The sequence below is a fragment of the Arachis duranensis genome, chromosome 7 (genome assembly GCF_000817695.3).
Source record: "Arachis duranensis cultivar V14167 chromosome 7, aradu.V14167.gnm2.J7QH, whole genome shotgun sequence".
In the NCBI taxonomy this organism is placed as follows: domain Eukaryota; kingdom Viridiplantae; phylum Streptophyta; class Magnoliopsida; order Fabales; family Fabaceae; genus Arachis; species Arachis duranensis.
In genome coordinates this window covers 4,194,682-4,208,878 of record NC_029778.3, presented here as the reverse complement: position 1 = coordinate 4,208,878, position 14,197 = coordinate 4,194,682, and the positions used below count along the sequence as shown (strand labels likewise).

General features: G+C 35.0%; 4 protein-coding genes across 5 annotated transcripts; all 4 read left to right on the top strand.

The window, feature by feature from the left end:
* Nucleotides 1-1,178: 1,178 nt before the first annotated feature.
* Nucleotides 1,179-2,480, top strand: LOC107496426 (uncharacterized). The gene has a single exon (XM_016117679.1). The coding sequence runs from the start codon at nucleotides 1,179-1,181 to the stop codon at nucleotides 2,478-2,480; it is 1,302 nt and encodes a 433-aa protein (XP_015973165.1).
* A 2,694-nt stretch (nucleotides 2,481-5,174) lies between these two features.
* On the top strand, nucleotides 5,175-6,308 carry LOC107496425 (uric acid degradation bifunctional protein TTL-like). The gene is made up of 4 exons (XM_016117678.1): nucleotides 5,175-5,387; nucleotides 5,515-5,616; nucleotides 5,711-5,837; nucleotides 5,986-6,308. Exons 1-4 carry the CDS (start codon nucleotides 5,175-5,177, stop codon nucleotides 6,306-6,308), a joined length of 765 nt encoding a protein of 254 aa, XP_015973164.1.
* A 2,028-nt stretch (nucleotides 6,309-8,336) lies between these two features.
* On the top strand, nucleotides 8,337-11,864 carry LOC107496581 (protein JASON). 2 transcript variants are annotated; one of them, XM_052251862.1, is made up of 8 exons: nucleotides 8,337-8,431; nucleotides 8,666-8,714; nucleotides 8,823-8,896; nucleotides 9,538-9,738; nucleotides 10,064-10,110; nucleotides 10,341-11,121; nucleotides 11,213-11,289; nucleotides 11,416-11,864. In XM_052251862.1, the coding sequence occupies exons 1-8, from the start codon at nucleotides 8,348-8,350 to the stop codon at nucleotides 11,522-11,524; spliced, it is 1,422 nt and encodes a 473-aa protein (XP_052107822.1). In that variant the 5' UTR covers nucleotides 8,337-8,347; the 3' UTR covers nucleotides 11,525-11,864. The 2 variants fall into 2 exon arrangements, with proteins under 2 accessions (XP_052107822.1, XP_052107821.1); XM_052251861.1 differs by having other exon boundaries at nucleotides 11,207-11,289.
* A 457-nt stretch (nucleotides 11,865-12,321) lies between these two features.
* On the top strand, nucleotides 12,322-13,803 carry LOC107496580 (glutathione S-transferase F9). Its single transcript, XM_016117881.3, has 3 exons — nucleotides 12,322-12,557; nucleotides 12,699-12,747; nucleotides 13,168-13,803. The coding sequence occupies exons 1-3, from the start codon at nucleotides 12,414-12,416 to the stop codon at nucleotides 13,620-13,622; spliced, it is 648 nt and encodes a 215-aa protein (XP_015973367.1). The 5' UTR covers nucleotides 12,322-12,413; the 3' UTR covers nucleotides 13,623-13,803.
* Nucleotides 13,804-14,197: the final 394 nt, after the last annotated feature.

Sequence of the window (14,197 nt, the reverse complement as noted above, 5' to 3'; positions counted from 1 at the left end):
TTTATTTTAAAAAGGTTTAAATTTCGTGAATCCCGTGCATTGCACTTTATATCCATTATATTATTATATACTACAAGTATTTATTAAAAAATAATGCTAATAGATATTATATCCATTAATTAGTTTATATCCATTAATTTAATTTTTAATTATTTTTTATGAAAATAATCATCTTACACTTTTTTTATGCTGTAATTTTTTGAAAATGTCTGGATGAAGGGAATAATTTTTTGAATGTAATTTTTCGTTTATTAACTTTCCACTTCTATTTGATATACAGTTCAGACTACTTTTTTTGGCATCTTTGACCTACAGACATAAGGTGCGTAATGAGTTATATGCATATGTTGGACTAATGATTTTCGTGAGGTACTTCATGAATGAACTTATATGAATGAGTATTAGATCTAAAAATTCTTGTTATTTTTTGCCAAACAGTAATTGGCAAAAAATTTTATCGTCATATTATAACTGTATTTATGTGGAGTATGTTTTGTTTTATTTAGGGGTGGCAAAATGGGTCGAGCCCGTTGGGCCGATCCGCTAAACCCGCAAAAAAGGGCGGGTCGGGGTAGGATTTGGAGCCCGCCGATTAAAACTAAACCCGCCAAACCCCCGCCAAAGTGCCGGGTTTTGTCGGGGCGGGACGGGCCAGTCCCCCGGCCCAAAGATGTTTTATTTTTCTTTTTTTTAATTAAATAATAGAGTGATTACTATTATGAACTTAATAATTATAGAATTTTTAGACACTTTTTTTATTTTTGACATTATTATTCTTTTAGTTATTAACTTTATGTATTTTATTTTGCAATTTCTTATACAAATCACAAAAGTTGTTGACCTTAACACTCCTCGTTAAAAAAAAAGTAAAAATATTATATTATAATTTGACTATTTTTTATTTGTACTTGATTTTTTAGTTATTATTTTTTGGTTAATTTTAATGAATTTTATTTAAAAAAAAAATAGTCAAGGGGGCTAGCCCGCCAATCCGCCATAAAGCGGGGCGGGCTAGCATTTTGAACCCATTTTAGTTGGTGGGGCGGGCCGTTCCACTTTGCGACCCCTAGCATTATCAATCAATTTATATGCTACCTTTACTGCACATTTTAGTATAAATTTAAATGTTCGTAGTTGCACACGTATTTTACCATACCTATATTTGGTGTATTATAGACATGGACAAAACCTGGATTCTTAAGTCACGAGATAGCATAGAATATAGACAAGGACTGAATATGTTCCTAGACTTTGCATTTGCGAATGCATCGTCGGATAACATGATAAAGTGTCCATGCCCTCAATGTGGGTTTCAATTTATGCAAACAAGAGAGGATGCGTACGACCACCTGTTGATGAAGTCGTTTCCCGCTGGGTATATTTTGTGGTTGCGTCATGGTGAGAAACCTGCTGAGGAGAGCTCTAGTTGCACACCGATAGTTGAGAACCCTACCCCCAACGTGAATCCATATCTTCAAATGGTACACGAGGCATTTAACTTCACAATGCCTACTGGAAGTGAGGAGACCATAACAGCGGATCCTGTAGAAGACGATGATATAGAGTTGCCGTACTTGTACGATGGTCCAAGTCGCGATGCACAGGATTTTGCCGATCTTCTTGCGGATAGAGCGGAGGAGTTATATCCTGGCTGCTCGAAATACTCAAAATTATCTTTCCTAGTGAAACTTTATCACATTAAGTGTATGTGTGGTGTGAGTGACAAGGCTATGTCGATGATTCTGGACTTATTGCGGGATCTATTTGAGCAAGCCAAATTCCCGTCCACTTTGTATAAAGCCAAGAAAACTATCCGAAAGTTAGGGATTGAGTACAAAAAGGTCGATGCATGCCCGAATGATTGCATGTTGTATCGAGGTGAGGATGAGAACGCGACGAAATGCAAGCAGTGTGGGACTTCACGATGGAAGCAGAAGACGCGAAAGGGTTCCGTTACAAAACTAAAAATACCTGTCAGAAAAAACGGAAAGCCTCTCCCAGCGAAGACTCTTCGTTACTTTCCTCTTATACCAAGACTGCAATGGTTATTCATGTGTAGCAAAACTTCATCTGATATGTTATGGCATAAAGAGGCAAACAATAACGATGGGTACTTGAGGCATCCAAGGGACGCTGAAGCATGGAAAGACTTTGATGCAAAGTATCCTGACTTTTCCAATGATACTCGCAGTGTTCGCTTAGCCTTAGCAAGTGACGGTTTTAATCCTTTCAGAAATATGAGTACCACATATTCCATTTGGCCTGTGATTCTTATTCCGTACAATCTTCCTCCTTGGCTATGCATGAAACAGTCATCTTTTATACTATCTATGATTATTCCCGGTCCTAAAATGCCGGGTAACGACATTGATGTTTATTTGGAGCCCCTGATGGATGAGTTGAAGCAACTCTGGGATGGCGTTGAAACTTATGATGCTAATAAGGGTACCACTTTCAAGATGTGTGCGGCGCTAATGTGAACTATTAGCGATTTTCCAAGGTTGGGAAATTTATCTGGGTGGAACACGTACAGTGGGTTAGCTTGTCCCACATGTAACGTGGACGCTAAGGCTCAGCGACTAACATTCAGTCGAAAATGGTGTTACACGGGTCATCGCCGCTTCTTGAATCAGGACCATAAATATAGAGTAGAGCAGACTAGATTTAACGGACAAGTTGAAAGCAGAGATCCACCGATGAAGTATTCTGGAATAGATGTCTTAAGGCAGCAGTCTAACTTACAAGTATCGTTTGGGAAGAACCTAACTCTGACTGCAAAAAGAAGACGCATTGGTGAAGATGCAGATCAAGATAACTCGGTTTGGAAAAAGAGGAGTGTGTTCTTTGAACTCTCGTACTGAAAGGATCACATGCTGCGTCATAACCTTGACGTGATGCACATAGAGAAGAACATTTGTGACAATGTGGTCTACACTATCTTAAATGATAGCGTCAAATCAAAAGATAATCTTAAAGCGCGCAAAGATTTACAAAGCATGGGCATAAGGCCTGAATTGTGGCCGGACGAAGGTGGTAAATATCATTCAGCAATATTAACAATGTCGAATCCACAGAAGGATGTATTCCTGAAGACTCTACAGAACGTGGTCTTTCCAGATGGTTACTCGAGAAATATTGCTCGTTGTGTTGATATCCAGCAGCGCAAGTTGTATGGGTTGAAGAGTCACGACTGCCACATTCTAATGGAACAATTACTTCAAATTTTGGTGAAAAATGCATTGCCAAGTCCGGTATCGAATGTGATTGTGAATCTGTCCTCATTTTTCCGAGAACTCTGAGGAAAAGCTATAAATCCTATGCAGCTTGGTGCCCTTCAGACACATGTTGTGCAAACTCTGTGTCAGATGGAAATGATATTTCCTCCATCGTTCTTCACTGTCATGGTTCACCTTACGGTGCACCTCGTTGATGAACTAAAATTTGGTGGCCCGGTACATTATCGGTGGATGTATCCAATAGAAAGGTTAGGGTGCTACCAAACGCATTTAAGACATCTTTTTCCAATTTCATTACGTATATACTAAGCGTTATGTTGTATTTATGTAAAAGGTACTTAGGACGATTAAAGCAATACGTGCATAACAGAGCACAAGCTGAAGGCTCAATTGCGGAGGGATATTTATCCGAGGAGATTTTGACATTCTGCTCCAGATATTTGGAAAATACTGAGACTAGAATCAACCGACCAGCGCGAGTTGATGATCGACTTGTTGATATTACAAACAATACAGAATGTACTATGTTCCCTGAAATTGGAAAAGCTTCAGGGGCTGTATCACATTTTGTACTGACCCCAATGGAAAGAGATCAGACACATCGTCATGTGCTAGTCAATTGTGAGGCCATCGCTCCATTTATTGAGTAAGTATGCACATGTAATCATTAAGCACGATTATAAGCAATTTCAAACACTCAGTCTAACGACTAAATTCTTGTTATGTCGTAAAGTAAATTTAGGTCAGAAACCAAGCGAAAAATAAGGGATCAAACAAGGTCGCACTCTAAGATAGACCGTGTTGTGCATGCAGAATTTCCTCGGCGGTTCAAGCGTGAGGTTCGTAGAAATTTAACCTGACCAACTTATTCCTTTTCTAGAATTATAAATTGTAAATTCAAATTTTTTATGGTGCTAGGTTCCAATGGACAGTACTGTACATTCGAAAGAAATGAAATTGCTGGCATGTGGTCCCATGCTTCAGGCAAGACGGTTTGGGGCATACAACGTCAATGGGTACAAGTTTAGAACTATCACAAAGGAAGACGGGCTGAAAACACAAAATAGTGGAGTTTATGTCTCATCAAATACAAGAAGTTATGCCAGCATGCGTGACAACAGAGTGGCTGTTGGTATTGTTCGATATTATGAAAAAATTGTGGACATAATCGAACTGAACTACAGCTGTCATTTCACAGTGATTTTGTTCAAATGTATTTGGGCTGATACAACTACGAGCAGAGGAATCAAAGAAGACCATATGGGCCTTACCAGCGTTAATTTCGCTCATCCAATTCACACCGGTGATCGAGAAGAGGATGAACCGTACATATTGGCATCAGAAGCTCAGCTCGTGTACTATGTACGTGATGAAGCAGAACAAGAATGGAGTGTAGTGGTTCATGTAAAATCACGGGACTTGTATGACATGGGAGGAGAAAATGAGGATGTTGAAGCTGCTTTTTCTCCTCAACCCGGGTTGAACATGTCAGCAGCATGTGACATCAGTGATTTACAGTTGACAAGGAACGATGATATAGAAGACTCAGTAGCAGATGTTTCTGATAACATAGATTATGTGCCATAGTGAAAATATGGCAAAACATGTGCAGCATTTTTAGAGTATCTGTGTGTGTTTGATAAGTTTAACAGTGTTTATGATGTACGCAGTTTGCTGGTTACATTACTATCTGTGTTTTCGTATTTGAATTAAGTTTTCATTACAAGTTGATTTTCATGAATGCCACCTGTGTCTCATTTTTTCCAACGATTTTTGCTTTTAAAATTTAGTTGTCAAGGCTTTGTTATTCTCATCATCATTGTTTTTGTTCTTAACCTCCAATAAAGAAAATTATGACATCGAGTAAATTATCTTGAATTACAATGTTCTTATCATTGACAAATATAGTTAATATAAAATGGTGTTGTAACAGGAGAAATGAAAACGGAAGATTTCTCATCATGCTGTGCAAGCACAACATTTGCTAACAAAATGGCTTTGGCCTCTCCATTCTCTTCATTGGAACATGCAATTACGGTTGCCAGAGACATATGGTCACGTAAGTTGAATGTTAGGTCTTGGTTGGAGGCTTTACCGGGTCGATCTTGTTCTAATGAATATTTGGAAACGGCGAACGAAGCTACTGTGCAGGTATGTTCATTAGCTGTACCCTTAAACACTTGAGTTAAACATTATTTGAAAAATAAATATTTTAAGTTGCTATATGCTTATGACATTTAACCAGTGATAGTTGTTCCGTTCATGCTAAAATTTGTAGGAACTTCATGAATGGGGATCAAGGTACGGGGATAAATTTGGATATATTTTTGTGACATTTGTAGCTGGTAGGACATCTGAAGACATACTTGCTGAATTAAAGGTTGGAAATAAATTTCTAGCACAGAAAGTGAATTATAGAGACACAATATGCTTTACAAAATAGACCATCTACTATACATTTTATTATGGTGCAGATGCGCTTTAATAACTCGCATGGTGTAGAGTTGGAGATTGCTTCAAAAGAGGAATTGAAGTATATAGAACGTGCTATTAGAGAGCTTCTTTCCAAAAAATCTGTCCAAACTACTGACGAAGGAGACGGTAATAGTTAATTTTGTATTTGTTAATTTTGAAAGTCCTATTTCCATAATTCCAAAAATTTTTTTTCTTAATAACTAGAATGACTATGAAGTATTCATTATCTTTTAAGTAGATTAATATGTTGTTGGTTGCATGTTCATATATTCAGTGTCACTTGAATATTCAGGCGAAATAGTTGCTGACACTTTAGATGGAGCAGACACTGATTCAGAAGATGATTTAGATGCTATCTCCTCCGGTGGAAATGACATCTCCAGGGATGTTGAGCTTAATAGGATTCCAGAAGAAGACAATGAAACTTTAAACACCCAACACAGAGAAGATGCCGTACATGCTGCAAAAAGGGGTTTTGATCTCAACAAGCTGCCATGGTTTGGAGATGAGTTATCGGATCCGTTATCACGTTCGTGCAGCGCTTTTTTGACAGAGTATTTCTGGCTAGGTCAATACGATGTTGATGAGAAATTTTGACTCAAAACTTGTTTGTCTACTTTAGTAACTCTGGTTTTTATGCTCTATTGAACTTTGTTTTGAGTTAGTGAATTCGGACGTTTACTTAATTTTTATGGTACCAATTATGGTTAAATACAAACTCAAAATGGCTGATACTACAAGAGAAAACATGACTCGTAAATTCGGTTTTAGTTATTCATGTATAGATTTGTTTTTAAGTGATGAATTATTTTTTATGTAACACAAAATTGAAAATTTATTTAATGCATTAATTAAGTTGCAGTATTTGAACCTTATTTTTCCATTAAAAAAAATAGCGAGGAATAGAACAATTATAAGAAGGCAATAATGTTTATACAAAAAAAATTCAACTTAAAAAAATATTGCAGCGGTTCGAAAAAAACCGCTGCAAAACGAATATCAATGTTTTCAGCAACTGGACATTTAGCAGGGGTTACAGAAAAATCGCTGCAAAATGATATTATTTAGCAGCGTCCCCTCAAACCGCTATAAAATCCGCTACAAAACGGTACATTTCGCAGCGGTTACCGAAAAAACGCTGCAAAATATGATCATTTGGTAGTGTCTCCTAAAATTGCTACAAGAACTGCTGGCATATTTTATTTAGCAGCGGTTTAATAAAACCGCTGCTAAATAATCGCTGCTATCTGCCAATTTTCTTGTAGTGAGAGAAAAAAATTATAAAAAGAAAGAAAAAACATAGAGAAAAAAAAAGGTACGGAAAAAAAACACAAAAAAACGTAAAATAACGTGAATATAAATTACTTATATAACTTGTATAAAGTTTATATTTATATATTATTAGATGACAATGTGCGTAGATGCATCGAAACTAATTCTTAACAAATATGTCTTCTTCAAGGTAACGCAGAAACAATGTATTGCGCATAAATACATGTCGTATTTAGTTACATTTTATCTATTATTTAGTTACATATATCTAAATAATCTAATCTAACTGAGATTCACATCTCATTCTCATCTTCTTCTAATAATACATAAGATGTGAATCAGCATAATACTCGACGTAAATAACTAAATAAGTATTTACTTTTTTTTTATAGAAAATAACAATTTCAAGTATGAGCCCCTCAAACCTACATGGCATAAAATTTGATGAAATTATTCTACAATAAGATAACTAGTTCATGCATTGAAATTATGACAAGAAGAAGAAGAAGCAGCAACCCCATCAAGCAAACTACATTACCGTTCAAATTTTCCTTTAACATTTACAAACAGTAATCTCCAATATTGTAACACATTCCCCATTCTTCCTAATTATCATCTTCCATAATAATGATTTAGAAATTAAATTTATTAATTTGCAATGTAAACCACTTTGTGGCTTTAGTATGACCCATGAAAAAATAATCTAATAGTGATTTTAACTTTTTTTTCCTTAATTTTTAACTATGCTAATGTATAATCAAATGATAGCATAAGCAACAAAAACAGCATCAATCTTTTTATGGGTTGCTGCATGCACAAGGTGGAGTTCAAACTCCGGACACTTGTTTAAGCGGACTAGTGAGCTAACCACTAGACTAACCCAACTTGATTAACAGCATCAAATTAAAATAGGCAAAGTACTTTTTTTTTTGGATATTTAGGCGAAAGTTCAAGGGTTGAAACAAAAGAACAATAACAGTTATAGACGGGCCTAATCGTAAATTTGGGCCAATATAATAGGCCCAATTTTTTAAATTTTGAAAATATTTAAAATAAATACAATTATCCGTAAGACCGTAACGGTACAACACGATTTTATTTTCTAATTTGGCATATTCTGTCATTAATTTATTAATAATTTCCCTCGCTCTTTAAAATTCAAAAAAACATCTGAACTCATCACGTTTCTTACACTGCTCTCTCATTTCACAGCTTTAACTCTGAATTTCGAAAGAAGAAGAAGAAGAAGAAGAAGAAGAAGAAGAAGAAGAAGAAGAAGAAGAAGAAGAAGAAGAAGAAGAAGAAGAAGAAGAAGAAGAAGAAGAAGAAGAAGAAGAAGAAGAAGAAGAAGCTTCAACAGAGCAATGGGTTGCTTCTTCGCGTGTTTCAGGAACAACGATAACCATCGTCGCCGCACTCACCTTACCGCCAACTCTTCTAGTTCCACCGTAATTCTTCTTTTTCTTTTTTTATATCTTAAATTTAGTTTAATTTTTTCCCTTTCGGCTCTTAGCTCTCAAGAATCTCTCAAGAAAATCATTGTTATTGTGGAAACTCAGATTTAATCTTCTGATTGATGATTGAATCTCGGCTTTCTCAAATTGACGGATTAGAAATGGTGGAATTGAGCTGAATTTGCGTTTTTTTTATTTGTTCTAATTTGAAAATGGTATTATTTTCAGGATGTTCTGGTATCTCGAAACAGCTATTCCTCTGTGTTTCAAGCTCAAGGTATTCCACTGTTGCTTTTTTCTTTCTGTTGTTACATTTTCTTAGTTTCTTATGTATATTATTTTTTTCTAATTTCTTTTACTGATATTGTGATTCACATTTGAAAAGAGAGAGAAGATTGTGCAATCAATTGCGGTGATGTTGTGGAATTTCAGGGAGATGACCTGGGGCTTAAGGATGAGGTATGATCATTACTGCATAGTTTAGCATCACTGTAGCTGCTATTGTATATTTATTTATATATTAATTCAATTTTCTTAGCGAGTCAAGTCTATACCTGTTTCAGTTTCAAAACCTAGTTTCCCCTGAGTGGGGCATTGAGGGAAGCATAAGTAATTTTCTATTAGGGTATAAGAATAAAAATGAATCCGGTTGCGTGTCTGAGTTCTATTGGACAAGTGTATGTTGTGAATTTATAAACCCTTGGGATATGTTTGAATTTATGGTAGATAAGGGAGTGGAGTGGTGGGAATGGAGTCCAAGGTGTGTTGCTAGTTTGATTTTTGAGATTAATGGAGAGAAGAGAAGGGCTTGGTGTAAAATGGATTAGTCTGAGAATTTCTTAATCATTAGTATTAAAACATATCAGGAACTAGTCAACTACAGGCAGCGTGTAATAACCTTAATTTGGAGCCTCTTTTGTTTGATCAACTTTATTCAAACTTTACTTTTTATAACTCATTGATCACTCCTTCATTTTTGTACTAACATTTTAAAGAATAGTGTATCATCATGATATACTGGTGCGCTGTCCAAATACATCCAAATTAAAAATTGTCTTAGTTTAGATGGGTTATATTTAATTACGTATTTTCAATTGCAGGCCAAGTTTCTTAAAGCCTGTGGTACTTTACCAGGGACACCTGTTGAAATTCGGAAAACATCTGAGAAACTGAAAGTGTCACCCTCTCCCGATAAACATTCTGAGCCATCAAGGTTTCATTCTTGGCTTCCGAATGAGTCTGTTGAGAAACTTCAACTGGATTTTCGTTCAGTTAACCCGCCAACGCCCTTAAAAATTTGCCTATATATATATATCATTTGTTTCATTGTTAGCATGTTACATTCTTACTCTGTTTACAACTTTCATTGTCAGTTGTAGACATTTTGATGCTATTTTTGAAAGGTTATGGGTAGAAGCAATACACTTGGTTGTTCCTAATTTCTCATTTTTGAAGCATGCTCCTTCAAATTGGGCAAGAACCTGATTTCTTTTTGTTTTTCACAGATGTTTATCTGATATACATTCTGAGCCTTCAAGGTTTGATTCTTGGCTTCCCAACGAGTCTGTTGAGAAACTTCAACTGGATTTTCGTTCAATTAAGCCCCCAACACCCTTAAAAATTTGCCAAGAATTGGGAGAGAGCAGAGACTCTTTTGAGCACACACCAAACATGTTATTCATATCTTTTAGGTGTTGAATTATATATATATATAGTTTGTTTTCGTTGTAGCATGTTATATTCTTACTCTATATACAATTTTCAGTGTCATTTCTACACATTTTGCTTACATTTTTGAAAGGTTATGGGTAGATTTAATACACTTGGTTGTTCCTGATTTTTCATTTTTTAAGCATGCCTCGTCAAATTGGGCAAGAACCTGATTTCTTTTTGTTTTTCACAGATGTTTATCTGATGCACGAGATAGTCACCATGAATCTCTTGAGCATATGGAAGGAAATAAGACAGGGAGCCCTCATACTGCAGATAGGGCTGAAAATAATCCAGCTCCAGATTCACCTTGGCTAGCCACAGAAACACAGAGGAAGTGCAAATCAGTCCGGTTTAAGTGTGATACGGGCTTATCATCCTGTGGAAGTTCATCTGATGATAGTCGTTTGAAGAAAAGCTGGTCACCAAATAACCAAAATGCGAATAAGCGATCACCTTATCCTACCCCATTGAAGTTATTTGATGAGATGCAAACCCCAGGAACGGTTTGTCCTGCAACACTGGAAGAGTTACCTAATGGCAGGGCTCGTGTTCGGTCCCAGTTTGTCTACCCCACTCACAAACCAGATGAGGATGTCTTCCAGCGTAAAATACTCGAGGAGAAAGATTTAAACTCTGAACATGATTCAAGTGAGTTGAGAGATTCTGCCGAGCAAGCTCAAATTGCTACTCCTACCCCGCAAAAAGGTTCAAACCAAGTGTTGAAGGAAAATGAATCTAAAGCAGAAGTAAGCTTGTCTAATTGGTTAAGGCCTGCCCCAATTGATCAGGAGAAGGGAAACAAGAGAGTGGAGTCTGCTTCTAGCCAGATCCCACATTTTCGGAAAACTTCTGCTGACAGGCCTATCCTTGGTGTGGCTGCAGCTCACTTTGAAAACGAGGATTCGAATATTTGTCCTCCGAAGTGGTGGGATGGAAATGGCATACCAAATTCAACCACTAAATACAAAGAGGTATGGTTTTTGAACTGTAATCTTTATCTGGCACATGAAATTTTTGAATTTAGAAACTGTTTCTGATTGTGCTAACTGTGTCTAGGATCAGAAAGTGAAGTGGCATGCAACACCATTTGAAAAGAGATTGGAGAAGGCATTGACAGAGGAGACTTTTATCCCTCAAAGGTATCCCTAGTTAATAATCGTATTCAGTGCTGAACGTTAATAATGCTTCATTTTTATTAATAGAAGTATAAGAACCATCTGCTAGGCATGTGCATTTACTGAACTAAATTGTTACATGATTCACAGGAAGTTTGTTCCTGGAAAGCCAATGGATTTTGATGATATTGAAGAGAGTGATACCGCATTATCCCAGCTGCGATCTTCGACTAATCCAGAGTCAGTAGAGTCATTTTGATTTGTCCACTCATTGTATGGGGTGTTACATACATCGGAAATATTTCAAATTTAAGGAGACTAAATCTCAGTACACATTCAATCTACTGATTGGATTACAACAATTTTAGAGCGCAACTGCGCAAGTGTGTTATGTGTATGGAGAAAACTCCATTTACTAGGAAAAAAGTTGAACTGAGATTTGAATAAGTATGGTAGAAAGCTATGTATCCAGCACAGGTTCCTCTCGTAGATAGTCTCATTGATACCCAGTAGACCATAACTTTGAGTGTTGGATGAAATTTTTGGCAATGTTTCTTACGAAAATTAAACTCAGAGGCCAAATGAACGATTCATCTTTTCTGGAATTTTGATATGCATATTTAACTAAGAAAAAATTTTAGATTGTCAATGAAGTAGAACAAAGAATAATTCTTTTAATTTATCTCTGAGATCAGCATCACCAAACTGAGATCCCCCAAAAACCGAAAATTGCTAAAATAAAACGAAGCATGACCCAATGGTGTATGTTCTCAGATTACCCAATAATAAAAAAAAGACAAATGTGAGGTTGGTGAGGTGGGGACAAGAATCTGCACCTTCTATTATTTATAAATAATCATTTTGAAATAGTAAAATATAATACTTTTGTTATTCGTTTATTAATTAAAAACATGCTTATGAGTATTAATTAAAAAGATAAATCGTTTAGATATATTATTTTCTTGATTTCTACAGATCAACATGGTGGTGGAGTCCCATATAGACAACAACCTCTGTTTTGTTTGTTTCTTCATGATTTTGGTTGACTATTTCACACGTTATAAGAACTTAAACAAGAGAACCAACCAAGAGTGTGTTCATCAAATAAACTTGAAGGGCTGTTTTCTTTCTTCAAGAGAAATCAAACCATGGTGGTGAAGTTGTACGGTCCCACTTGTGCTTCATCAAAGAGGGCTCTGGTTTGCTTGATTGAGAAGGAAGTTGAATTTGAGGTTGTCCCTGTTGATGTCAGCAAGGGTGAACACAAAGATCCTGAATTCCTCAAACTACAAGTTCAGTTCCTCTCTTTTTCAATCCTTTCCTTTCTCTCTTTTATTTTATTTAATATAATATTGAATATGTCTGTTTCATTCAATGTTATTTGATTTCCTTTCCTTCTAATTTAGTTTTCTTTGTTCACATAACCTGTCCAGCCCTTTGGAGTTGTTCCTGTCATTCAAGATGGAGATTATACCTTATATGGTTAGAACTCAATATTCACTCCCTGTTCTTTCAAAAAAAAAATTTTTTTTTTGGATACTAAATATATATCTTATGTAGCAAGGAAACACATCTTTGATTGATAATGAACAAAAATATCCTGAAACTTTTTATTTGATGAATCTTAAATTTTTATCAACCTTTTTAAGAGAGATAAATAAAGAATACATTATAATACTAGGTTTTGTTTTCAACGGTCTAGAAGGAATATTTACTAAGAACAAAAATTTATAAAATTCATAAATTATAATTTGACCCCTTAAATTTATATAAATTAAATTTTGTTATTTACAAAAATTGCATGTTTATTTTTTGGGATTAAGATTTATTATAATTAATTAGTGTTAGTCCTATAGTACTTCAATTAATATTTCAGCTACTAATATGCCTCTTTGTTGGCAGAATCTAGGGCTATAATGAGATATTATGCTGAAAAATACAAATCTCAAGGCACTGAATTGCTAGGTAAGATAATAGAAGAGAGGGGTATTGTGGAACAATGGGTTGAAGTTGAAGCAAATAATTTTCACCCATGGGCATATAAATTGGCCATTCATGTTCTGTTTTCTTCAATAATTGGAATCACTCCTGATCCAAAGATCATTGAAGAGAGTGAAGCAAACTTAAGCAAAGTTTTGGACATTTATGAAGAGAGGCTTTCAAAGAGTAAGTATTTGGGTGGTGATTTCTTTAGCCTTGCTGATATTAGCCCCCTTCCATTCATTGATTATATTGTCAACAATATGGGGAGAGAGTACTTGATCAAGGATAGGAAGAACGTTAGTGCATGGTGGGATGCTATAAGTAATAGACCTTCATGGAAGAAGGTTCTTGAGCTCTATAAAGTTCCGATCTAGTCGATCGAATCGCATAAAAAGTGTTATTATTGAAAAAAATGCTACGTGTATACAAAATGTCAGTTGCTATGTATTTTACAATTTAATATGTGTTTTATTAGAATAGTTAATTTGGTGGATGATTTTTTGTATTGACATAACATGATTGATCAATATTTATGTATATGTTGTGATATAATAAGATTAGTGAACTATCTTTAGAAATATAGAACATAAACTGAGTTTATTTTCAAAGACAGATCAGGAACATTAAGATATAAAATCGTATTTAATAGATGAAATATAAATAGAGATATTGTATTCAGAAACACTAAATTAATGTATTTTATGTCAATTTTAACAGAAAAAATACATAAACACAACTTATTTTTTATTTTTTTATTATTCTTGTTAATTTTTATAATTATATTTTTTATTATTATATTTTTCGTCTTAAATATTTTGAATAAAAAAATGAAAATAAATTAGATTTTTATAATTTGTTCTAATTTATCACCAAACAGTATACAAGAATACAAAATTTTATGTTTCTGTCTTTTATGTCTTGTTTTTCGTGTCTTGCCTTATTTTTATTT

Excerpts from the sequence above, each read along its gene's own strand:
- LOC107496426 (XM_016117679.1), top strand. The coding sequence starts at position 1,179 with ATGGACAAAACCTGGATTCTTAAGTCACGAGATAGCATAGAATATAGA.
- LOC107496425 (XM_016117678.1), top strand. The coding sequence starts at position 5,175 with ATGAAAACGGAAGATTTCTCATCATGCTGTGCAAGCACAACATTTGCT. Across the intron at positions 5,617-5,710 it reads ACATACTTGCTGAATTAAAG|ATGCGCTTTAATAACTCGCA; the intron begins GTTGGAAATAAA and ends ATTATGGTGCAG. Across the intron at positions 5,838-5,985 it reads AACTACTGACGAAGGAGACG|TGTCACTTGAATATTCAGGC; the intron begins GTAATAGTTAAT and ends TCATATATTCAG.
- LOC107496581 (XM_052251861.1), top strand. The coding sequence starts at position 8,348 with ATGGGTTGCTTCTTCGCGTGTTTCAGGAACAACGATAACCATCGTCGC. Across the intron at positions 8,715-8,822 it reads CTCTGTGTTTCAAGCTCAAG|AGAGAGAAGATTGTGCAATC; the intron begins GTATTCCACTGT and ends ACATTTGAAAAG. Across the intron at positions 10,111-10,340 it reads TTTGAGCACACACCAAACAT|ATGTTTATCTGATGCACGAG; the intron begins GTTATTCATATC and ends TGTTTTTCACAG.
- LOC107496580 (XM_016117881.3), top strand. The coding sequence starts at position 12,414 with ATGGTGGTGAAGTTGTACGGTCCCACTTGTGCTTCATCAAAGAGGGCT. Across the intron at positions 12,558-12,698 it reads CTGAATTCCTCAAACTACAA|CCCTTTGGAGTTGTTCCTGT; the intron begins GTTCAGTTCCTC and ends TAACCTGTCCAG. Across the intron at positions 12,748-13,167 it reads TGGAGATTATACCTTATATG|AATCTAGGGCTATAATGAGA; the intron begins GTTAGAACTCAA and ends CTTTGTTGGCAG.